General features: G+C 40.8%; 2 protein-coding genes across 2 annotated transcripts in view; both read right to left on the minus strand.

The window, feature by feature from the left end:
- Nucleotides 1-7,313, minus strand: part of LRIT2 (leucine rich repeat, Ig-like and transmembrane domains 2) — a 9,933-nt gene extending 2,620 nt beyond the window's left edge. The window contains exons 1-2 of the mRNA XM_015823420.1: nucleotides 7,279-7,313; nucleotides 5,926-6,707 (exon numbers count right to left, since the gene is read on the minus strand). Of these exons, the coding sequence (XP_015678906.1) occupies nucleotides 5,926-6,538 (613 nt within the window). The 5' untranslated portion in view covers nucleotides 6,539-6,707; nucleotides 7,279-7,313. The remainder of the gene's footprint in view (nucleotides 1-5,925; nucleotides 6,708-7,278) is intronic.
- A 6,316-nt stretch (nucleotides 7,314-13,629) lies between these two features.
- LRIT1 (leucine rich repeat, Ig-like and transmembrane domains 1) lies at nucleotides 13,630-23,633 on the minus strand. Its single transcript, XM_029285568.1, has 4 exons — nucleotides 23,512-23,633; nucleotides 19,988-20,454; nucleotides 16,586-16,891; nucleotides 13,630-14,630 (listed from the first exon to the last, which is right to left on the minus strand). Exons 1-4 carry the CDS (start codon nucleotides 23,631-23,633, stop codon nucleotides 13,630-13,632), a joined length of 1,896 nt encoding a protein of 631 aa, XP_029141401.1.
- Between the last annotated feature and the right edge of the window lie 369 nt (nucleotides 23,634-24,002).

Genomic DNA, 24,002 nt, shown 5'->3' on the forward strand with positions numbered 1-24,002 from the left:
GGAAATATTATTGAAAATTTTCAATTGCGCTGAAATGGATAGACTTACATGGGAACTCAAGGACAAAAGTGAAACCAAGTACTATAAAATCTGGGAACAATTTTATGATTGGATAGACAATAAGAGGGTAGCCAAGATAAATGTATAGTGCTAGAATAAAATATAGATTATAGACAAATGTATATTTAAAAGATAAATACATATATAGAAATAAGGGAAAAGTGTTAATAGTATATTATAAATATTGAGCAAAGTTCAAGAACTATATGTCTCATATATGTCTATATGAGTACTAATACTATTGTAAAATGTTGGAAGATGTATGGAACCAGTGACGTCATATCTATGTCCAATGTGTTTTTAATTTTGTATTATTAATCAAAATGTATATTAAAAATTAAAAAAAAAGCAGACACCCCCAAAAGCTCTCTCCCAGAATCAGATTTTCACATCTCTGCAGAAATACATGACGATCATCTATATATCTGTGAGGGGGAACCATCACTTGGCTACAAACTCCATACAGAATCTCTTGAAAAATTGGTTCCCAAGTAGGCCATCTCTTCCAAGCCTTATTGGATGGACAGATTCCTTTCTAAGCTAACAGTCTTGAAAAAAACCAGACCTTGATAGGAGATGGCTGTTTCCAAATTTAGTTGGCCATACAAGTTCTATTCAATGTCAAGGCTGCTGATATTTCTACATACAGTAATTAAATGGGTCCCTTATTCTTTTTTTGCCAACTAAATTTTTCTTCTTGCTTACCAGTGAGATTTGTGTATCAATCTATTATATCTGCTTATTTCAGCAGTCTCCCATTTTTTTTAAAAAAAAAAAATCCAAATGGGTTACAGTTATGGCTTGGGTTATTGACTGATGGTTGACAGTTGGGTGTGTGAATGTATGTATCCACATCATAATCATCCACACCCATAACCGGGCATGGTGGCTTAGTGGCTTAATGACTCTGGAGATGGTCTCAGCTCCAGCGGTTCGAGCCCAGACACTGCGTGGCAGGTTGAGCTCCTGTCCCTCATCTCAGCTGCTGTCCATGGTTTGAAAGCATGTTCTATGAGAGTAGATAGATAGGTACCACCTTGTTGGGGAGACGAACTGGTGTTTCGTGCAGGCAGGCAGATTCCTGATGACTCTGAACTTTCCTGGTTGCATGTCCATGGAGATTCTCAGTCATCCAGGTCATGGTTGTCCCAAAGGTGCTTTTTCACGAGGCAACTGGACTTTCTCGTTTTTCTTTGAAGACGTTTCGCTTCTCATCCAAGAAGCTTCCAAGAACAACAAGAAAGTCAAGTTGCCTCGCGAAAAAGAATCTTTGGGTTTCCTGGTTGCAGTGCCCGCTTGCAAGGCTTTGGGTGACACTGCAGGAAGAACAGTTCATCTTTCTATCTGATCTGAAGCCAGCTTACCTTCCTGTGGCTCACCCTGGGAAGCGTGTGAACATGCCCTATATCAGGGCTGGTAGCTTGGCAAGCCAAACTACTGCTCTCTAATATCATCGTGGTCTCCTGGCTACTATAACAGTGCTGTGAGCTAATAATGAACATCATAAGGTTAATATACCAATCAAGATCATGTAAAGTATTAATACCACTTTACAAGGCCTTGGTAAGGCCACACCTGGAATACTGCATCCGGTTTTGGTCACCACGATGTAAAAAAGATGCTGAGACTCTAGAAAGAGTGCAGAGAAGAGCAACAAAGATGATTAGGGGACTGGAGGCCAAAGCATATAAAGAACGGCTGCTGGAATTGGGTATGTCTAGTTTAACGAAGAGAAGGACGAGGGGGGACATGATAGCAGTGTTGCAATATCTCAGGGGCTGCCCCAAAGAAGAGGGAGTCAAGCTATTCTCCAAAGCGCCTGAAGGCAGGACAAGAAGCAACGGGTGGAAACTAACCAAGGAGAGAAGCAACCTAGAACTAAGGAGAAACTTCCTGACAGTGAGAACAATTAACCAGTGGAACTACCTGCCTCCAGAACCGGTGAATGCTCCAACACTGGAAGTTTTTAAGAAGAGACTGGACAGCCATTTGTCCGAAATGGTATAAGGTTTCCTGTCTGAGCAGGGGGTTGGACTAGATGACCTCCAAGGTCCCTTCCAACTTTACTATTATTACCATTATTATTATTATTATTATTATTATTATTATTATTATTATTATTATTATTATTATTATTATTATTATTAATTATTATTATTATTATTATTATTATTATTATTATTATTATTAAACTATGCCCATGTTGGGTGGACATGAGGTTTTAACACTAGTGGTGGTCAAACAAGGAACAAATCCCTCAAATTTCCTCACACAGTGCCTTGACCCAGTCACTAAAAGGCATTATCTGAACGAGTGGCTTGATTCTACTTTGATCCTCAATTATGTAAAGATGAATAACGTAATATTGCCTAATACATCCGTATCTGCCTTTCAGCTTTCGATTACGTTAAACAGGACAGATATGTTTTGAAAAGGCACGAACCCTCATGAAGGATGCTGAAGAAAGGAGAACAGGATTTAAGTGTTACTCAGCTAGGTCAAATTAATTTCAATTGGAGGTAATCGTGATTTGCTTTGCTCAATGGCAGCAGCTCAATACTGTTAAGAATGCTTCGTTCCTGTGATACGTATTCTGTACTGGATGGCAGCTGATGTACAGAACAGACTTCAAAAAATAAAAAATAAAAGTAAGAAAGCAGATAATATACTGCATATCGACTGTCTACCACGGTGATCAATGGTTCATCAACACTGGAAAAATCCAATTCAATCCAATCGGGGGTCCTCTTAATTTGTCTTTTTTATCCCCAACAACATTTACAAAAACACAACCTGGCACGCTAAACTTACTGATTTGGGAAGCTACCTGGCAAAAGAAGAAGATTAGAGTTGGAGTTAAGAGATGTGATTCAACTTATCAGATGGAATATTATATGATTAAACACTTGTTTGAATATGTATATATATAGAGAGAGCAGGCTCAAGTCGCAACTGCGAAATATTTTTATATCCAAATTTCTTTTTTCTGACAGAGAGTAAAGAATTAAATTGGGAGACTAAGATGGACCATTTCTGGCTTTTTTGCCTTCATCAGTTAGCCATACCCTGCTCTATGCCCCTAGTTGGGGGCGGCAAGGCAAGAGATATTGTAAAAAGAGTAAAACTGCAGTATGGCAGTTGAAAATGTCAAGGTGTTCACAATCAGACCGATCTGTCTGAACTCCCTATAATTACTCCCTTGACTCTGCTGGCAAAGAGGGGAAGAGAACCTGTGGCTCAGTGGCTAAATCACTGACTAGTATGTATAACTGCCCAGGTTCGAATCCCATAAAGGGTATGGCTAACTGATGAAGGCAAAAAAGCCAGAAATGGTCCATCTTAGTCTCCCAATTTAATTCCTTACTCTCTGTCAGAAAAAAGAAATTTGGATATATTTGGACATAAAGAGGCCCTATAGTAAGATTATTAGATGGTGTACTATATGATTAAATATTTGTTTGAATATGGTCAAAAGAACAGACAAAGCTTGGACATAAAGAGGCCCTATAGCTGTGGTGGCGAACGTATGGCACACATGCCACAGGTGGCACGCAGAGCCCTCTCTGTGGGCACCCGCGCCGTCACCCCAGTCCTAGGCCTTCAGCTGGGTTTTATAAAACCTTTTTGCTTTAGGCCTCCGCTGCCATGTGCAAAAAAAAAAAGGTTCAATCAATCAATTTCAACTTTCACGCCTCTCGCAAAGTTGGAATTGATTGATTGAACTTTTTAGTCCCACCCAGTCTGCCGTTACCACCAAAACCACATGCACCCAATGGGCCATGCCCACACAATCAGCCACATCCATCCGGCACCCGACGATACATAAGTGGGTTTTGGGTTGCAGTTTGGGCACTTGGTCTCTAAAAGGTTCGCCATCACTGCATGGATAAGATATATAAGTAGTATAATACTTTTATAATATATGAAATGTAAAAATATTGAGACGGTGTATTTGAATGAAAAGTTTGGATATTCGAAGGTAATGAATTTTGAGAAAATTATGACTGATAAGAGTGGTTTGAATACTGAGGGGAAATTAAGGTTCAATAAGAATCTTGAAAACAGGACATATAACGACCTAATAAGATGACCTTTATAAATACAATTGAAACTGATTAGAAGCTGATTAGTAAAGAAGTTATATATGTTATATGTTCATGTTATTATTATATGTACAAATACTAAAAAATGTTTCTACTCAGCTTGGCATGTATAGAAAGTATTAAGAATTATATTTGTTTAGACAAAAGATTAAATCTAGACAAAAGATAAAAGATTCCTGTAAGAAGAGAGGATCAAAGAAATATATTATTAACCAACATATTGATTAATTTTAGAAATTAATTATTATTGATTGTTTTTAAATATACGAACCCAGACAGCACACTGCTCACGAAGCACTAAAGATTGTTGTTGTAAAAATTAATAAAATATATCATACAAAAAGAGGAAAAGGCAATGTGTAAGTTTAAGAACTCCTTCATGGATTACTGCCTTGTTGTGGCGAAGGGGCTTGCGTAACTCAATGAAGCTATGAGCTATGCCGTGCAGGGCCACCCAAGATGGACAGGTCATAGCAGAGAGTTCTGACAAAATGTGATCCACTGGAGAAGGAAATGGCAACCCACTCCAGTATCTTTGCCATGAAAACCCCATGGACAGTACCAAAAGGCAAACAGATCCTAAAGTAGAAACTCAAGTACTTTGGCCACCTAATGAGAAGGAAGGACGCACTGGAGAAGGGCCTAATGCTGGGAAAGATTGAGGGCAATAGAAGAAGGGGACGACAGAGAATGAGGTGGCTGGAGGGCGTCACTGAAGCAGTAGGAGTGAGCTTAAATGGACTCCAGAAGATGGTCGAGGACAGGAAGGCCTGGAGGAACGTTGTCCATGGGGTCGCGATGGGTCGGACACGACTTCGCAACTAACAACAGCAAAGTTTAAGAAAAATTGGAAAGGCAGGGTATGTCATGAGACCCAGTGTTTAAGGATCTACAACTGCTGGGACCATGAAAAGGGGCCTTCTTGAGGATGGCTCCTTCTCTATGGAACATAAGGAGAAACTAAGGAGAAACTTCCTGACAGAACAATTAACCAGTGGAACAACCTGCCTCCAGAAGCGGTGAATGCTCCAACACTAGAAGTTTTTAAGAAGAGACTGGACAGCCATTTGTCCAAAATGGTATAGGGTTTCCTGCCTGAGCAGGAGGGTGGACTATATGACCTCCAAGGTCCCTTCCAACTTTACTACTATTACTATTACTATAATTCATCCCAAAGAACGAATGAATCCCCATGCTCCTACTTTTCCAAAAGGCCCTTTAAAACCTGGTTCGGTCAGCAGGGCTGGACCTCATAAATGAACATGGAGCTGATCAAATGGTTGAGTTGATTGTATAGTTACTGCCATAGGAGGATGGGGTAGGGTTTTTTATGGGGTTTTTTATGTGCTGGATTTTTAAATGCTGTAAGCTGCTTGGAGTCACCTATATGTCAGTTGGGCATCTATATAAACTTGTTTAATAAATAATAAACAAATAAAAACGAAGCGATCCTGATAAAAAATATCTGATACCTCTCCCCTAATTCTAAGAGCAGACTTAGGGTGACTTTTACTTGTATGAAAATGGTTCGGGTCTTGGATAAGCTTTCAAGCACTGACAACTCAGTATACCAATGAAGTAGAATAATTGATCTTCTCCCATTAATGAGATAAATAAACCAGCATAATTGGTGTAGAGACCCATCACTGATGAGAAGAATTTCCAAGAAGAGGGAGGAAAAAAAATAACTTGCCAAATATTTACCATTGTTATAAAAGAAGACTATTTTACGTTAAATGTTTTAGCTGGGGATCACACTCACCATTAAACCCCCGCAAGTGTTTTAATGGATAGTTCCACCAAATTTTTGGAGAAGGGTTAGCTTTTACCAAACAAGTCAACGTTGAATTTTCTCCAAGAAACACAGTAATGTTTGGTTTGGAAGATGTCACAGAAGGTCTCCTGCAGCTGTTCAGCTCCACTTCATGGAAGTATTTGCCTGCCCTAGATTTAGGACTTGAGCACGTTAAATAGGAATTTATGAGAACCATGGGCGGGCCTATAGAATTGATGAACTGGACAAACCCTCGCAGACGGCAGTCACAAATCCACGGGTTATCATGCAAAGACAAGACGGTACCAGAAACGGTTTCTGCTTTCTTCTCCAGCCGCTGGAGTTTTTGGTAGACAGGCCAATTATAGAACACTTCTTTGGAGATGACAGTAAGCTCATTGCAAGATAAGTCTAAGTAGGTCAGCCTCAAAAGGTAGCGTAAAGCATGCTCTGGTAGGACATCAATCTCGTTGCATTTGAGATCAAGAATTTCTAGAACGGGTGTCTCTCGGAACGCTGTCCATGGTACTGAACGCAGCCGGTTCCCCTGAATTCTCAGCTCCTTCAGCTCCTTCAAGTCCTCAAGACTTCTTAGATCCATCACCGTGATGTTATTAAAATTAAGCCAGAGGTATTCCAAGGTGCTAACATTAGAGAAGGTGCCACGAAACAATTCGGTTAGCAGAGAATTTTCGATTCTGATTTTTTTGATATCTTGAGGGATCTCATCTGGGATCTTCCTCAAAAATGTCGAGACGCAAAACAAACTCCTAAAAATTAAATCAGAAAACGGAACAAGGTTGGGATGGGTAGCTTGCGTTCATTTTTAATTCCCTCTGTGTTGTGTCATACGACACGGTGGGTTTTCCCTTCCCTCCCTCACTCAGGAACCCTAACAGTGATAATGGTTATTCTTCATTTCCAAGTTATAAAACACAAACCATTATTTGTATAATATCCCAAATCTCTCAATATTACAGGAATAAATCACATAAATATAGTTCAAGCATATAATAATATACATATATAATATAGGGACTCCTGCTTGAGCAGGGGGCTGGACTTGAAGACCTCCAAGAACCCTCCCAGCTCTATTCTGATTATTATTATTACATCTGGGTTGAATCTGGCTGTTGGCAGGCAAACATTTCCACTGAAAACCAAGGAATGGTGTATGCTGATTAATCATATCCAAGTATATTCTATTTCCTGTCTTCTATATTGAAATCTGGAGAGGTCGTCAGTCGGGATATTTATTAATATATTCATTTCATGATAAGCCTTGACTGAGTTTCCCCATAGGAAGCTATTCAATATTATGCTGTTGTCAAATATTCTTACCTTCCAAATGTATCGTTGAAACAGGAGCAGCCGGTGACACAATCCGAAGTTGCAAGATGTATCCCAGAGAAGTAAAAAAGCAAAATAAGGGAAAACATGTGACTGATGAGTTCCATCTTCTTCCTCAGTAAATAAATATGGTTTGCTTTTGCAACAGAGAGAAAGAGATTCCCAAATCCTATTAGGTCTAATCTTTCTAAGCAGTAGGGCAAAACTGCCTCTGGAGGACTTGTGTGCAATGTGTTTCTGTGCCAGAAGTATCTGTTAAGGTTAGGTAATTTACTGCAATTATAAAAGGAGAATATATTCTATTCAAAAATAAATTGAAATGAGTCGCTAGCCAAGACATTCATGGCAGTTAAGACAGAACAGGATAACAGAATTGAAAGAAATCTTAGAGGTCTTCTAGTCCAACCACTTGCTCTAGCAGGAGACCCTAGACTCTGATAAATCTCAATTTATCAGAGAGTTCTCTGTGCAGCCATGCTGGTTTCTTTTGAAGTCTCTTGTTTTTCTTCTTTTCTTCTTGTGCTAGACTGGGCTTTTATAATCTCACTTTTCAAAGTTTCCCAAGGTTCTTGGATTATTTTCCCCTTGAGGATTTTCATCCATGGAATCTTTCCCAAGCTCTAAGTTTATTGAAATCAGTTCTCTTAAAGTCCATAGTTTAATTTTTTTTTTCCCTATTCCTTGTGCTTTGCATAATGTTGAATTGCAATATTGGATGATCATTCTCACACACATATCCCCAAAAGGTTCCTATAATTTGAATGCCTCTTATTATTTCATCTCTGTTAATGAGAATTAAGTCCAGTATGACTGGCTCTTTAGTTCCTTTCTCTACCTTTTGGGAGACAAATTTGTCTACTAGGTTTGTCATACATCTATTTGATCTTCCACTACTATAGGTGCAGTTTGACTCCCAGTTGATGTTGGGGTACTTAAAGTTCCCCTTTATTGTTGTGATGTGCTTCCTACATACTTTAGTTAACTGGTTAGCAAAAAGTTCATTTATTTCTTCTGTTTGGTTGAGTGGCCTGTGGTACGCTATTTCCCTGAAAATAAGGCTCAACTGGAAAATAAGCCCTGATATGATTTTTCAGGATGCTCGTAATATAAGCCGTACCCCCAAAATAAGCCCCAGTTAAGATCATCAGCCAGACGGACACATTTAGTACCGTGTTTCCCCAAATATAAGACCTAACACAAATTAATATAAAACCCGGACTTATTTTGGGGGCAACACGGTATATATGTCACAGGAAAACTGCATGAGCTTGACTATGTAGTCACCAGGAGTAAAGCTTGACAAAAATGAAAAGAAAATCAAAACAAGAATCTGAATGGAAGCAACAGCATTGATGCAGTTTACACTTAGTTAGCCTATATCTTGACTGGTGTTCAGAGTTGTTCTGTCAATGCTGCTAACATAGGATGTTTTTGCTTTGACAACAATTAGAGATGCAACCATTTTCTTCTTATGTTTTACTTTTAGAGTTAGATGATGCTGGGGGAGGGAGGAATGTGCATGAGAGTTTAAATAGACATAACAATACTGGACCTAGTGTGAGAACCAAGGTTATTGAAATAAGAGCTGATAAGAATTGGCGGGCTGGAGAACTGGAGGGAAAGCCTGCATTTTAAACTAATTGGAGAATGTGATTTATGACTGTTAATTGGAAGAGGGAATTGTGCTTTGATACTATGTGCTCAGGGGAGGGGAATCCAGGTTTTGGCTTCGATTGTGTTACTGCTGATGCTATGCTTCTCAAATAAAGATTCTTTAAGGTAAACAATGCCTCGAAGTTCTTTGAAGAGTTTCATCTGTCAGAATCATGACATGTTCTTTGCAAAGCATCTTATAAAAAAAATTGGAACAGAAAACAAATTTGAAAGCAGAAAACCTGGCTCAAAAATAGTACCTGTGAAAGGGACTTTGGAGTCCTAGTGGATAATCACTTAAACATGAGCCAGCAGTGTGCAGCAGCAGCCAAAAAAGCTAATACAATCCTTGGTTGTATAAACAGAGGCATGAAGTCTTAGTACCGCTTTATAAAGCCTTAGTATGACCACACCTGGAAGACTGCATCCAGTTTTGGTCACCACATTACAAAAAAGATGTTGAGACTTTGGAAAAAATGCAAAGAAGAGCAACTAAGATGATTAAAGGCCTGGAGACAAAAAAAACATATGAAGAATGGTTGCAGGATTTGAGTTTGGCTAGTCTAGAGAAAAGAAGGACTAGGGGGGACATGATAGCAGTCTTCCAGTACCTGAGAGGCTACCACAAGGAGGAGGGGGTCAAACTATTCTCCAAAGCACCAGAAGGCAAGACAAGAAACGAAGGATGGAAACTAATCAAGGAGAGAAGCAACCTGGAATTAAGGAGAAACTTGCTAGAAGTGAGGACAATTCACCCAGTGGAACAGCTGCCTTCAGACATTGGGAGTGCTCCATCACCGGAGGTTTTTAAGAAGAGATTGGACAGTGACTTGTCTGAAATGGTGCAGGGTCTCCTGCATGAGCAGGGGGCTGGACTAGAAGACCACCAAGGTCCCTTCCAGCTCTACTCTGATTCTGATTCAAATGAATGATAGGACCTCTAGCCAAGTTGATTGGTATTCCTCCCTGGACGGGTGTGAAAGAAATTTGGGTTGTCTGTTTCGTTGTGGTGGTGGTGGTGGTGGTAGTTTGTAACTGTACTTTGCTGTTGCTTACTTGTTTCTTGACTGCACACTGCCCATAATCGCAGTTGTCCAAGATGGGAAGCTGTATAGGGTACAATAAATCTGATTGCTCGTTATCCCCCTGACACACAGTTCATCATGCAAAAAACAGTCTCTCTCTGCAATTTGGTCTAATTGGCGAAGAATCACTGGTGAGACTAGGCAGGGGATTTTATTGTGTATGAAAAATCTCTTCCAACTCTGTCTGCTGTCTCATTAAGCAAAATACCTTCTGTATATATTTCATCAGCTCATACATCTATTAAACCCTTAATGTGGCAGTTCATTGAGAATATTGATGTCATCTATGGAGATTCTCAATCATCCAGGTCACGGCTGTCCAAAGGTGCTTTTTATTTTCCCAAAAGCAACTGGACCTTCTTGATTTTTTTTCCTTTGAAAATGCCTCACTTCTCATCCAAGAAGCTTCTTCTGTTCTAACATCAGTTCTAAGTTTAGTTAGAACTGAAGTTAGAACTGAAGATGAGGAGTGAAATGTTTTCAAAAGGAAAAACAGAGAAAGTCCAGTTGCTTTTTTGGAACAAGAAGCACCTTTAGGATATTGCTGATAGCAACAGCACTTAGACTTATATACTGCTTCACAGTGCTTTACAGCCCTCTGTAAGTGGTTTACAGAGTCAGCATATTGTCCACAACAATCTGGGTCCTCATTTTACCCACCTTGGAAGGATGGAAGGCTGAGTCAACCTTGAGCTGGTCAGGATCAAACTGTTGACAGTCGGCATTCTAACCACTGCATTCTAACCACTGCTCTTCCATAGCTCATAGATAGATAGATAGATAGATAGATAGATAGATAGATAGATAGATAGATAGATAGATAGATAGATAGATAGATAGATAGATAGATAGCAATAGCAATAGCAATAGCAATAGCACTTAGACTTATATACCGCTTCACAATGCTTTACAACCCTCAGAAGGTGGAAGGCTGAGCCAACCTTCAGCCAGTCAGGATCGAACTGCTGGCAGTGGGCAGAATTAGCCTGCAATACTGCATTGTAACCACTGTGCCACCATAGCAATAGAAGAAATAGAAATAGAAATAATAGAAATAGAAATAATAGAAATAGAAATAGCACTTAGACTTATATACCACTTCACAGTGCTTTACAGCCCTCTGTAAGTGGTTTACAGAGTCAGCATATTGTCCACAACAATCTGGGTCCTCATTTTACTGACCTTGGAAGGATGGAAGGCTGAGTCAACCTTGAACTTGTCAGGATCAAATTGCTGGCAGTCGGCAGAGTTAGCCTGCAATACTGCATTATAACCACTGTGCCATCGTGACTCATGATGATGGTAAAAGAACACAGTTAACTGCACAAAAATTTATCCCATTATGAAAATACCAACTTAATTGCTAAGAGATCATCTCTTGCCTTGCTTGTTAGCATAAGATATCAAATGTGTTATAACATTTTGAATATGTCAGTGCAGGGCTAGCTGGCACATCTCAAAAGGAAAAACCCTTAATTAGCTAATGACATCTAGAGACAGCTATTATGAGCACCATATTTGAAATTCTTTTTTAGAAAGTGTAAGCTGTGAGGGGTTTGAAAGCAAGTATTTACAAAGGAACCATTTCATTGCGGCATAAAATATGAGCAATAACAAAAAACGTTATTAAAATAATCCAAAGCCCAAAATATATATTATACCAGTGGTAAATCTGCGTCTCTCGGAAAATAAATTGAAAACAAGTCTGAACTTCTTTTTAACCTGCAAAAAAAAATATTGATATAAAGTAGGACACTTCAGGGGGAAAAATCTCCATGGTTTTGCTGCCCTCTACTGTCTTTTATTTAATCTTCTCGGAAAAAGCAACGTTGATAAAGGGAAAAGATTAACCAACCTTGTTCCAAACTCAACGGGAATCAGAGTTTTTGTCTAAACCTGCTTTACTACCACCCTATGGGACAAGAAAGTTAGTTAGTTAGTTAGTTAGTGTCATGCCTCCATAGGAGCCTGAATCTGCAGAGGAAAATGAGGTGGAATGGGACCCTATGGAGGTCTGGGGAGAGGTGTCTGTGGATTCAGAGGAATGTGGGGAAGAGCAGGCCGAGGCAGGCCAGGGCCCTTCAGGTGTGGGACAGGCTGAACAAGAGAGGCAGAGTTCAGGTGATGAGCAAGGGCCACGCCCACCTCATCCTAGAGTATGGAGAGTGGAGAGAAGGAGGGTTGTGAGAAGTCCAGAGTTTGGCACAAGAAGGGTGGCTATAAATAAACAGTTTCTGGAGCACCTACGTAGATCCAAAAGTTCACGTCTGAGCTAAAGAGATTCTCTACTGTCATGTGATGCAGGGCTTTTCAACCTTTTCACCCATTGTACCACATTTAGGATATGGCAATATCCAAGTACCACCAGTTGCCTAGCAAGGTGTCAAAAACTTGACCAAAAAAAAAGGAAAAAAGTGATGAAATACAGGTAGTCCTCGACTTACAACAGTTTGCGTAGTGACTGTTCGAAGTTACAATGGCACTGAAAAAGTGCCCCCCAAGGCACAGCCGAGCAAGACACCTGCCTGCCCGCCCGGCGGCGCTCTTCCTCCTGTCTAAGGTTTTCATTGTTGTGAGCATTTCTGTTGAGGATTGGCAGTGGGGATGGGGTGGGGGGTGTTTAGGTTTTGGTCACTTCACATGACCTTGGGACACTGTGACCGTCATAAATATGAATCGGTTGCCAAGCATCTGAATGTAAATCACAAGACCCTGGAGATGCTGCAACATTCCAGCTGATCGGTGCTTCTTCTGGGCTCAGCAGAAGCACCAGGATTAGCGCCGAGCTCCAGCTGGATCCTGGCGCTGATCCTGGAGCTTCCGCTGAGCCCTGACAGCCCCAAAGAAGCGCTGATCCTGGCACTTCCGCTGAGCTCTGACAGCCCTGCAGCTCCAGCCATCTCTCGCTCAGGCTTGTGCGGTGCTGCTCATTCCCCTCCCCCGCTACTTTTCTAGGATGGTCGCGTACCACCTGCCAGGTGCCAATGTACCACAGGTGGTACCCGTACCACTGGTTGAAAAGCCTTGATGTAATGAACTTCAAAACTGGGCAAGGATGGGACACCACGATATACATCGTCATCATCATCATATATATGATCTGAATTTATTTTGTCCAAAGAAAAAAATCAGTCTAAGATGCCAGATAGGTACATGTGATATTTCAGTATCTAGCTCACTTCGTTCCCTCTGATCTTTTAGTTTACGAATCCCTTTTTAAGCAACACACAACATTTAGAAAGTGGTAGGAATAAAACAACGTGAGGCTGTGGAAGAGAACTTGAATTTTCATCAGACCTCCAATCCTAAAAATGCCATTAGTATCTCCTTAACACATATATATATAAACTGTTCTTCCATAGAATATTAATGGAGCCGTTATTGGATTATTGAAATCTCAGAACCAAAGGAGGGGGGGAAGTCCCAGGAAACTTGCTCATCATATATTTACGGTATTGAGATTTTAACTTAAAAAAAAGAACTTCAGCAAAGCTATACATTGTATTTTTTGTATGAAACATGCATGTATGGCATGAGAAATCTCAGGCAAAAGACGGGCTGCCAAAGACAGAATTACATTTGTCAAGTTGTGAGGAAAGCAGTATCAGCAGAAGTACTCATTCAGCTGTCCATCTGCCTTTCCAACTGCTTCAGAGTCCACGCTGGACCTTGAAGAGAGTAACCTATTAGACTCATCAGGTATGTGGTGAGTCAAGTATTCTCCTTCTGTCTCCTTCGTTCTGGTTCCTGGAGAGAGGGCTTCAAAAGTGACGTAAGAGTCCTGCATGTCCTTGGGTTTCTGAACCAAGTACTTTTTGCAGCGTCTTTTCAGGGCCCCACAACAGACCACCAGGGTGAGAGGGACAGCAATGACGCAGGCCACGCTGATGACCACCACGTTGATCAGTTTTTGGGTTCCACCAGCGCTGGCAACTTCATCTGTTGAGAAAATGATGCATTGTTCCTTCTTGGGTATGAGTCCTTTCACGCAAATGCACGCAATGTACTTGGTCTTGGGCATTAAGCCATTGATGGTGGTCCTGGTCTTCTTCGGCTCCACGTTGATTCTGCGCATGTCCCTTTCTCCAAAGATGGCATAAAGGATGCTGAATTCGGTACTAGTGTTGGCTTGGGGAGCTTTCCAAGCTAAGGAGACACTATGATCACTATCTCCAATTACTCGGACCGACCTGACTAGGCATTGGGATTCTTGGTTAGTAGCGGGCAGACTTTCTAAGATAATTTTGGGGTCGCTTTTCATATTTAGGGCCTGATCCCGAAGCACCAGATTCCTCTCCGTGTTGGCCTGACCTGAAATGATACGCAAAGTCGGGAAAGTTGAAGTTGTCATGCTGTGTCCTCCGAGCAAATTGTCCTTGTAAGCTGCTGTTTCTATCCCCTTGATGTGTCCTTTCCACACTCCTTTCAGATCTGCCCCAGGGTCATCTACGCTCTTAGAATCGGTGACAATCAAGGAGATGAAAGCTTCCGTGGCTCCAAGAAAGTTTGCAGCCTTGCAGATGTATTCTCCAGAATCAAAGTAAGAGACCACCGATAATTCTAAAATAGACCACCTTATTCCATCACTGGAAATTTCTTGATGGACTAGAGAGAGAAGAAATAAAAACAAAGCAGATAAAAGTTTGCAAAAAAAATAAACTGTTGAGAGATATTGTATTTGATGGCTTACATTTCTAAGGGATTTATTTTTAATGGCATTTGTATTTTTAATGTTGTTTTTGTTTCAGGGGATTATTTCAATTAATTAGGGGCTAACTGATTCAAATCATTCTAATGGTGTGGTTTTGAAAAATGCAACCAATTAAGAACAGAAGTGCTTTTTCAAGGGCTACTAGTTTAATCTATTATATTTATATTGTTACGGAAAGGGACAAGAAGAGATAGTATAGAAAATAAGATGATTCAAAGTCAGAAAGGTGCTTTGGAACAAAATAGATATATCTGTGTAACGTTGACCTGCATTTCTTTAAAGCAAATGCATATTTTTGTGGAATGGATTTGCAACTAATGTTCCCTTTCCTGGAAAAAGATACGACTGCTTTAAAGAGTTGCAGACCGATCCTTGGAGCATGCCGTCACATGTGACAGCCGCCTTTCTCATAATCCTTGACACATTTTTAAAACATATTTTAGAAAGTTGTTTCAACATCCAGAATTTGTCAGGGACATGCAGGCAGTCCTCAACTTACGGCCATTTGTTTAATGATGGTGCAAAGTTACGACGGGCTCAGAAAAAAGTGTTTCGTGAGCTGTGTTCACTGCCACCCCTGCAGCCACGTGACTGCAATTTGGGCACTTGGCAATCAGGAGGCATTTACAATCGGTTGTAGCATCCTGAAGTCACATGATTTTGATTGGAATCTCTCTTTTTTTGCTGGTTTCCAACAAAATGTATATGTATATGTATATGTATATGTATATGTATATGTATATGTATATGTATATGTATATGTATATGTATATGTATATGTATATGTATATGTATATGTATATGTATATGTTTGCAAATAACATAAAAGACAGACGAATGACTCCTGGGAATATCCATAATACAAAATAAAAATGCGAACACCAGGAGAGTATAAGACAATTAAAAGTTTAGTAAAAAACCTTTAAAAACTTTTAAAAGCATACAATCATAGGGGCCAAGCTTTCGTCGGATCCTTCCGACATCCTCAGGGCACAAAGTCAATCAATGGGNCTAGGGCCCGGATGCAGGCGTCGGTTTATTTATAACTGCTTTTCCCATTGATTGACTTTGTGCCCTGAGGATGTCGGAAGGATCCGACGAAAGCTTGGCCCCTATGATTGTATGCTTTTAAAAGTTTTTAAAGGTTTTTTACTAAACTTTTAATTGTCTTATACTCTCCTGGTGTTCGCATTTTTATTTTGTATTATATGTATATGTATATGTATATGTGTTGAGTGAAGCACCCGGTCTACCAAATATAGGACAAATCAATCTGCTACTGCGTTTCGCTCCAGTCTAGGAGCATTTTTTGCAGGCAGACGTCACTACTATGAAAACTGTAAATTCAAAATTTTGTAGCTGACAAAGAGTTAAAGGGAGACTAGTATAGCTATTTCGAGCTCTTTAGCTCTCATCAGCTAACATGCAAGCTGCCCAGGTTCAACCAGCCAATCAACCAGCCCAAAACCAGACCATGACTCAGAAACATCCAGACAAATAAAACCCACACCAATTTACATCACACAAAAAGGTATTTAAAGGCCAGTGCTCCAACAGGCAAGCACAATTGAAAATCCATCAGGGAAGCTGGATTTTCCTTAATGACCGCATGGTTAACTTGATAACTGTGGTGATTCACTTTATAACCACTGTAAAAATGGTTGTAAATGTCATGTCCAGTCATGTGGTGACTCAGTGTACAACCACACCCATGTGTGACCGAAATTCCAGTCCCATCTGTGGTCATGAATGGAGGACTATCTGCATTTGTTTTGTCCTACGCCCAAACATGATAATGGCTTCCCTCTGTCCTTAAGTCAGGCAGATATGACAGAAGAGGTGAACCAACCTGTGCCATTGAACGGTTTTCCATCAGCTCTTCTCCAGCTCAGCTCTGGAACGGGCACCCCTGTGGTCCCACACCGCAGCAGAACTGTGCTTCCGAGGATACTCTTTACTTTAGCCACCGAGGTGTGCACGACTGGGCTCTGGCACTTCCTTAGTTCCACTTGACTGAAGAAGAGTCTAGTCTGCTTTTCAGGGTTAAAGCATCTCAGCTTTGGCTCGATGAAGGCTATGTTGGGGGACTGGAAGTTGAGGAAATGAGCCATTTCATAGACGCTGCAGTCACATGTCCACGGGTTGTCCTGTAGGCCTGGGAAGAGAAGCCATTGGAAGGGTCAACCATTACATTATCAAAAGTGTTCCTCAACGGTTGCAGGAGACCTGTGAACACTCAAGTGGGGCTTCTACCTAGCTCATCTTTTTCCTTCATCCTGAACAGCGCTATTCAGCATTTGCAGATGTACAACAAAAAGATTTGCTATTCAATTATTCAAAAATGGCTTGATCCTTCCACACAGAGGCCGTGGGGAATGACCCTGGCTGCAAAGCCTTTTCCGCTGTGTCCCTGATCCTGCGGAACACTCTACCACTGGAGGGGAGAACTGCTCTGACCCTTTAGATACCAGAAGGGTATCAAATCTTGGCTCTGCTAGTTGACTTTGAGCCCCAAGGGGGGCACTCACCATTGGAGGTGGTTGATGGGGTAAGAAGACCTCATCCCCATGCTGTCCAACTCCGAGTCTTGGTGTTTTGCATAATTTTAGAGTTTTAATTCTCATAGCTTTAATATTACAATTATTTTTATTTGTCTTTTTTATTATCTGTAAGCTACACAGACTTGCCTTATAGGGGAGATGATGACATAAAAAGTAAGTAAGAAGGGAAAGGAGGGGAGGGGAGGAAAGAAAAAAGAAAGAAAGAAAGAAAGAAAGAAAGAAAGAAAGAAAGAAAGAAAGAAAGGAAGGAAGGAAGGAAGGAAGGAAGGAAGGAAGGAAGGAAGGAAGGAAGGAAGAAAAGAAGGAAGGAAGAAAAGAAGGAAGGAAGAAAAGAAGAGGAGGAGGAGGAGGAGGAGGGAGAGAGGGAGGGAGGAAGAAAGAAGGAAAAAGATAGATAGATAGATAGATAGATAGATAGATAGATAGATAGATAGATAGATAGATAGATAGATAGATAGATAGATAGATAGGAAGGAAGGAAGGAAGGAAGGAAGGAAGGAAGGAAGGAAGGAAGGAAGGAAGGAAGGAAGGAAGGAAGGAAGAAAGAAAGAAAGGAAGAAAGAAGAGAATCTCTGAAGTAGCAATTAATTGAAGTAGGACTATTTAGAAAATATTTGAACTGAATTTCAGTAGGAACTCATAATAAAACATTGGTGCTTCAGACAATGCTTTTATTATAGTTTGTCGCAAAGTCAGTCAGATGTTTAGATTGAAATTGGCATTTTTATCCACAGAGGTGGATATTGTATGGTGTTACAGATATCATTGCAGGATGTAAGTTGTTCCCAGTAAGGCTGCCTTTTGCAATTGACTAATGGTAAATTTGTCAATGCCGGTGGTGTTTAAGTGGTGCTCCAGTTGTTTTGGAATTGCACCTGGCTATTATTATTATTGTTGTTGTTGTTCATTGTGCAGTCAGCCAAAGGTTTAGACTGGATTTGACATTTTTATCCTTATTAGGCAAATTTGCAAATATATTTTTATTAAAAGGACATCCCAGGGCCAAATGTGATGGGAGGGAAAGGGCCAGGAGGCACTAGCTTCACCTGGATGAATGTACACAGAAGGTAACCTGGCAAAAATACCATTTTTATTTCCAGATAGAGCCAAATAAAAGTTTTATGGCTTTTCTCGTCACAGCATGACTGTACATCTTCAAGAATAGTTGAAGGCTAAAGGTAACTAAAGATTTATCACTAGCTCTCAAATAGTATACTATAGACTGGATGGAAATTGGATCCAGCCTAATGGATTGAGTAATTTGTTTTCCCTGAAATGAAAGAAAACAGGGTCTCTTTCCATTTTTTTTTTAACCAGTCAGAAGCCAGCTGCCTTAACAACCAAATCTTACTTAAATACTCTGAATAAAGCGGCATTTTTGACAGCATCCCAAACCAGCATGAGTTACAGAGTTTAGCAGCTAACCAATTCNATTGGATCCAGCCTAATGGATTGAGTAATTTGTTTTCCCTGAAATGAAAGAAAACAGGGTCTCTTTCCATTTTTTTTTTAACCAGTCAGAAGCCAGCTGCCTTAACAACCAAATCTTACTTAAATACTCTGAATAAAGCGGCATTTTTGACAGCATCCCAAACCAGCATGAGTTACAGAGTTTAGCAGCTAACCAATTCACATCATCAACATCTGCTACCCATCATCAACATCTGCTATGAAGACCGTTGCCTCAATATTAATATCAGGGTTGAATTGGATATCATGAATGAAATCCCACAGCTCCTATGGAACAAGACAGTGGTGGTTTCAACTGTCCAGTTGGCATTTCCAGAAAAAGAAACTGCTGGGACATTGTATAATACTTTACTGAAAATTTACATTGGCACAGAAGAAAGCAAAACCACCTCTGGTTTTTCCGCTTGAAGGCTGCTTAATTAAACGATAGTCTCCCTCACCCCCACCCACTGGGTGTTGACATTGTCCAATAGTCATATTTCTTCTTCTTATGGAAACAGTCCACTGCACTGGCCTTGGCTCTTGGTTGCCTAGACATCATTCCCCCTCACCTTTGCATTCTATTGTCAAGATATGAGCAAAAGAGAAAATCTAGGTCAGGGGTGTCAAACTCAATTTCACTGAGGGCCGCATCAGCATTGCAGTTGCCCTCAGGGGGCCGGGTGAGTGTGGCCTGGGTGGGCACAGCCTACTGGGTGGGCGTGGATGGAGAGGGTGTGGCCTACTGGGTGGGTGTGGCCAGCTCTACATCGTTCGCATCAAGGGTGCCTGTGGGGGTCTGGGCAGGAGTGGGATAGATCTGAGGGTCTCTGGCAGAAGGGGGTGGGACCGGGGCAAGCACCAAGGCATGGTCCACTGGAGGAGCCTCACTCTTCCTCTCAGGCCATGCGGAGGGGGGGGCTTATGTAGCTAAGACTGAATGCATTTCAGCATAGATGGCCACCACAAAATTGTACATTGGTTCCCGGCTGGCCTGGGCCAGGGCCAAGGCAGCGGGGGCCGTTCCCTCACTGTTTCCAGGATGGCTTCGTGGGCCACATGAAATCACTTCATGGGCCACATCCAGCCCCCGGGTCTTGTGTTTGACATGTCTGATCTAGGTGAAAAGGTGGATGGCTTTACAGGTCTTTCCTGGATCCCAAGGAAAACAAATTCAACTAACTTCCTCTGATCCAAACTCAAGTATGTCTTTTTCTTTTACTCATCCCCAAATGTCTTACCTAGGATGATCTTGGAGTTGTCGTTCAGGAAGTATGGAACAGCCTGGAGATTCGACCACAGCACAATAAGTTCTTGAGGGAGCATCATCAGTTTATTGCTTGAGATGTCAAGGTAAGTGATGTTCCGGATATACTGAGCAGCGTGAGAGGGTATGGAGGCAATCTGATTATTATGCAAATCCAGCAGTCTCAACTGAGGCATGTTGGGAAGAGTCTCCCATGGAAAGGAAGTCAGAACATTGCCAGCCAGTCTGAGCTCCTGAAGCTGGTACAGGCCCCTAAAGTTCGTCACCCGGAGGCTTGTCAAGGCATTATAGGGCATCCAGAGGAACTCCAGGTTGTGAAGAGAATGGAAAGACTCCCCAGGAACTCTTCGGATTGCTGTTTTTTCTATCCTAAGTTTGAAAGTATCTCCTGGGAAATTGACCGGTGTAAGGGTCATCTCCGGGTCATTGCACAGAATAGCCCTGCTGGGAAAAAAAAAAGATTTGTTGAAATTATATACGGAACATGCAGGAGGTGACCAGGCTGAGTCCTAAGGGGGGGGATCAAACACATCATCAGCCTCGAGTCATTTCGCACCCACAAAAGATCTAAGTCCAGCCCACCTTGAATTCTTATCTACCACCTATTTACTTTGACTGTTAGTAGCTATGATTCGTATAGAGAGCATAAGCTCGCAATAAACCTTTATAATCATTGAATTGCCTTGATTTCCTGATTTTCACACACATGACAGAACACTTTTAATCACCAGTTTTAATTGTGGGTGTATTTTGTTGTCTTTTCCCAGGCTCCCCTGACTATAAAACCTGGATCTATTCTATAATTTTCCATAAATGAGTTCATTGTCATTTAGTATGCTTCAATAATAATAATAATAATAATAATAATAATAATAATAATAATAATAATAATAATAATAATAATAATAATAATAATAATAATAATAATAATGATGATGATGATGATGATGATGATGATGATGATGATGAGGAGGAGGAGGAGGAGGAGGAGGAGGAGGAAGAGGAAGAGGAAGAGGAAGAGGAAGAGGAAGAGGAAGAGGAAGAGGAAGAAGAAGAAGAAGAAGAAGAAGAAGAAGAAGAAGAAGAAGAAGAAGAAGAAGAAGAAGAAGAAGAAGAAGAAGAAGAAGAAGAAGAAGAAGAAGAAGAAGAAGAAGAAGAAGAAGAAGAAAGAAGAAGAAGAAGAAGAGAAAAAAAAAGAAGTTGGAAAGGACCTTGGAGGTCATCTAGCCCAACCCCCTGCTCAGGCAAGAAACTTTATACCGTTTCAGACAAATGGCTGTCCAGTCTCTTCTTAAAAACTTCCAATGTTGAAGCATTCACCACTTCTGGAAGCAGGTTGTTCCACTGATTAATTCTTCTAACTGTCAGGAATTTTCTCCTTAGTTCTAGATTGCTTCTCTCTTTCATTAGTTTCCATCCATGGCTTCAGGTGCTTTGGAGAATAGCTTGATTCCCTCTTCTTTGAGGCAACCTCTGAGATACTGGAAGACTGCTTTCATGTCCCCCCTCGTCCTTCTCTTCATTAAACTAGACATACCCAATTCCTGCAACCGTTCCTTATATGTTTTAGCCTCCAGACCCCTAATCATCTTTGTTGCTCTTCTCTGCACTCTTTCTAGAGTCTCAACATCTTTTTTACATCATGGTGACCAAAACTGGATGCCTATTCCAAGTGTGGCCTTACCAAGGCCTTGTAAAGTGGTATTAACACTTCACGTGAATCTTGATTCTATCCCTCTGTTAATGCAGCCTAGCGCTGTGTTGGCTGATCAATCTTTGACTGAACGTCTGCTGTGTCAGTCTTGAAATGTCTTCCTTTTCAACCACGGCTTTCAGAGGTGTCCATAGGGTGTCAAAAAGATTGAAAACACCCTACTCTCTTGGCTCACTGGAATACCCTGAAGAGCTGGCTCTTACTCAAGCACTAAACCAGGACATGAGTTGCGCCCAAAACCTATGTAATTGGTTAGAGACCTTGGCTGACTGGGGGATTCTGGGAGTTGAAGTCCATCTCACATCTCAAAGTGGCCATGTCTGAGAAACTCTAGACTAACCAATTTCTACAGTAGTAGTACATAACTAATGCACATTTATGTAACCCTCTGGCTTATCCACAAAGGAGGTAATGCCACAGTCCAGAACATTTTACAGCAATAGCTGCTTTTGAGTGGTCAAAGATTCTTCCTGCATGTTAAGCGGCTGGAAATCTGTCCTTCATCTCATCTTTTTTTATTTTACCAGGAATGGGAGTATGTGTTTGTCTGTGTTTGCTGACATACTGTACATGTCGACAAAATCAGAAGGTGCAGAGGTGTGACAAGACCTGTGACAATTGTTGACATAAGCTGTTTATGGTTGATCCTTCCCAAATCATGCCTCTTTCAAAAAAAGGATTTGACATACACAGGACCCAAACATTATATAAAACATACACATCTCGCTCAATTTAAGCAATCTCTCTGTCTGTGAAGTCATGCTGATGTGTGCGTATTATTGATGCTGTCAGAGACAAGAAGTTTTATTTTGAAGTGCACTTTTAGTCAAACTCTACATGTAGTTTTTTTTTTTCAAATAAACATAAACTTATCCTGTGCTTTTAATATGCTTGCCCCAGACAATTTCTCAGGGCTTGGAGTAAACTTTTATGCCATAGTTAATTTCCCCCCCAAAAAACCCAACCAGCCAATAAACTAGTAGAATAGATTGTCCATAGCAGTGTTCCAATATCTCAGGGGCTGCCCCAAAGAAGAGGGAGTCAAGCTATTCTCCAAAGCGCCCAAAGGCAGGACAAAAAGCAACGGGTGGAAACTAACCAAAGAGAGAAGCAACCTAGAACTAAGGAGAAATTTCCTGACAATGAGAACAATTAACCAGTGGAACAACCTGCCTCCAGAAGCGTTGAATGCTCCAACACTGGAAGTTTTTAAGAAGAAACTGGACAGCCATTTGTCTGAAACGGTATAGGGTTACCTGCCTGAGCAGGGGGTTGGACTTGATGACCTCCAAGGTCTCTTCCAACTTTATTATTATTATTATTATTATTATTATTATTATTATTATTATTATTATTATTATTATTATTATTATTATTATTATTATTATTATTATTATTATTATTATTATTGTTATTGTTGTTGTTGTTGTTGTTGTTGTTATTGTTGTTGTTATTGTTGTTATTATTACACTGTTTTAAATTTTCTAAAATTCTGATGATTATTCTTTTCATATTTTTAATTATGTTTGTTTTTTTATTGCATGGTTCAGCGTTGGTCGCTTTCCCCATAACATTGTGTAATGTTGATTATATTGCTGCTGCCTTAGCGTGAAAGACCATCAAACGGCATTTCAGAAAATCAGATTATGCTGTACTCTCTTNTCGGCAACCCAAATGGCTGAAGTAACTCTCCTCTCCCACCAAGAAGAATGGTGGACCAACCTGTCCAGAAAAAACCTTCCTGGCACCCACTGAGTCATCAAGAAAAATTAGAGCAATTTTACCTGGCTCTCATCCTCTCACTGATGCTGTAGAACGAGCAGCTGCATTGAGAAGGGCAAAAACAGAGCATCCAAGGCAGGCTTCCGAAGGTCAGGCAGCAAAGGAAACCCACCGTGACCCACATCATGATCCGGTCGTGAGTAAGGCATCCAACTCCTGGTCAGAAAGAGCTGAAAGTTCCTCTCTGCGGTTACATCCAGGGAATCCTTCACATTGTCTTTCTTTCCTCGCCTGCGGTGATCTCCCAGCATCCTGCTGAAGTCACCAGATAAAATCGGATAGGCAGGGGATTAAAGAATGAGGCTACATGCACAGAGATGCTTATGGATTCCCAGAGTGATCAGCAGAAGGATATTCTTCCCTCCCCTCTCCGGATCGTTTCAAAACAATGTTTGAGTAGCAGGTCGGCTTTTGCACCTGGAGATTTTTTTTTTCCTCCTTCTCCTCCTCCTCCTCCTCCTCCTCCTCCTCCTCCTTCTTCTTCTTCTTCTTC

This window comes from Protobothrops mucrosquamatus, unplaced genomic scaffold (assembly GCF_001527695.2).
Source record: "Protobothrops mucrosquamatus isolate PMUCROS unplaced genomic scaffold, P.Mucros_1.0 scaffold1864, whole genome shotgun sequence".
In the NCBI taxonomy this organism is placed as follows: domain Eukaryota; kingdom Metazoa; phylum Chordata; class Lepidosauria; order Squamata; family Viperidae; genus Protobothrops; species Protobothrops mucrosquamatus.

What these genes read in the sequence shown, in the direction of transcription:
- LRIT1 (XM_029285568.1), bottom strand. Translation starts at nt 23,633, where the DNA reads ATGTGGGTCACGGTGGGTTTCCTTTGCTGCCTGACCTTCGGAAGCCTG. An exon ending in CAACTCCAAGATCATCCTAG is followed by an intron (nt 16,892 to 19,987) that starts GTAAGACATTTG and finishes TTCTCTTCCCAG; the next exon opens with GCCTACAGGACAACCCGTGG. An exon ending in AAAACCGTTCAATGGCACAG is followed by an intron (nt 14,631 to 16,585) that starts GTTGGTTCACCT and finishes TTCTCTCTCTAG; the next exon opens with TCCATCAAGAAATTTCCAGT.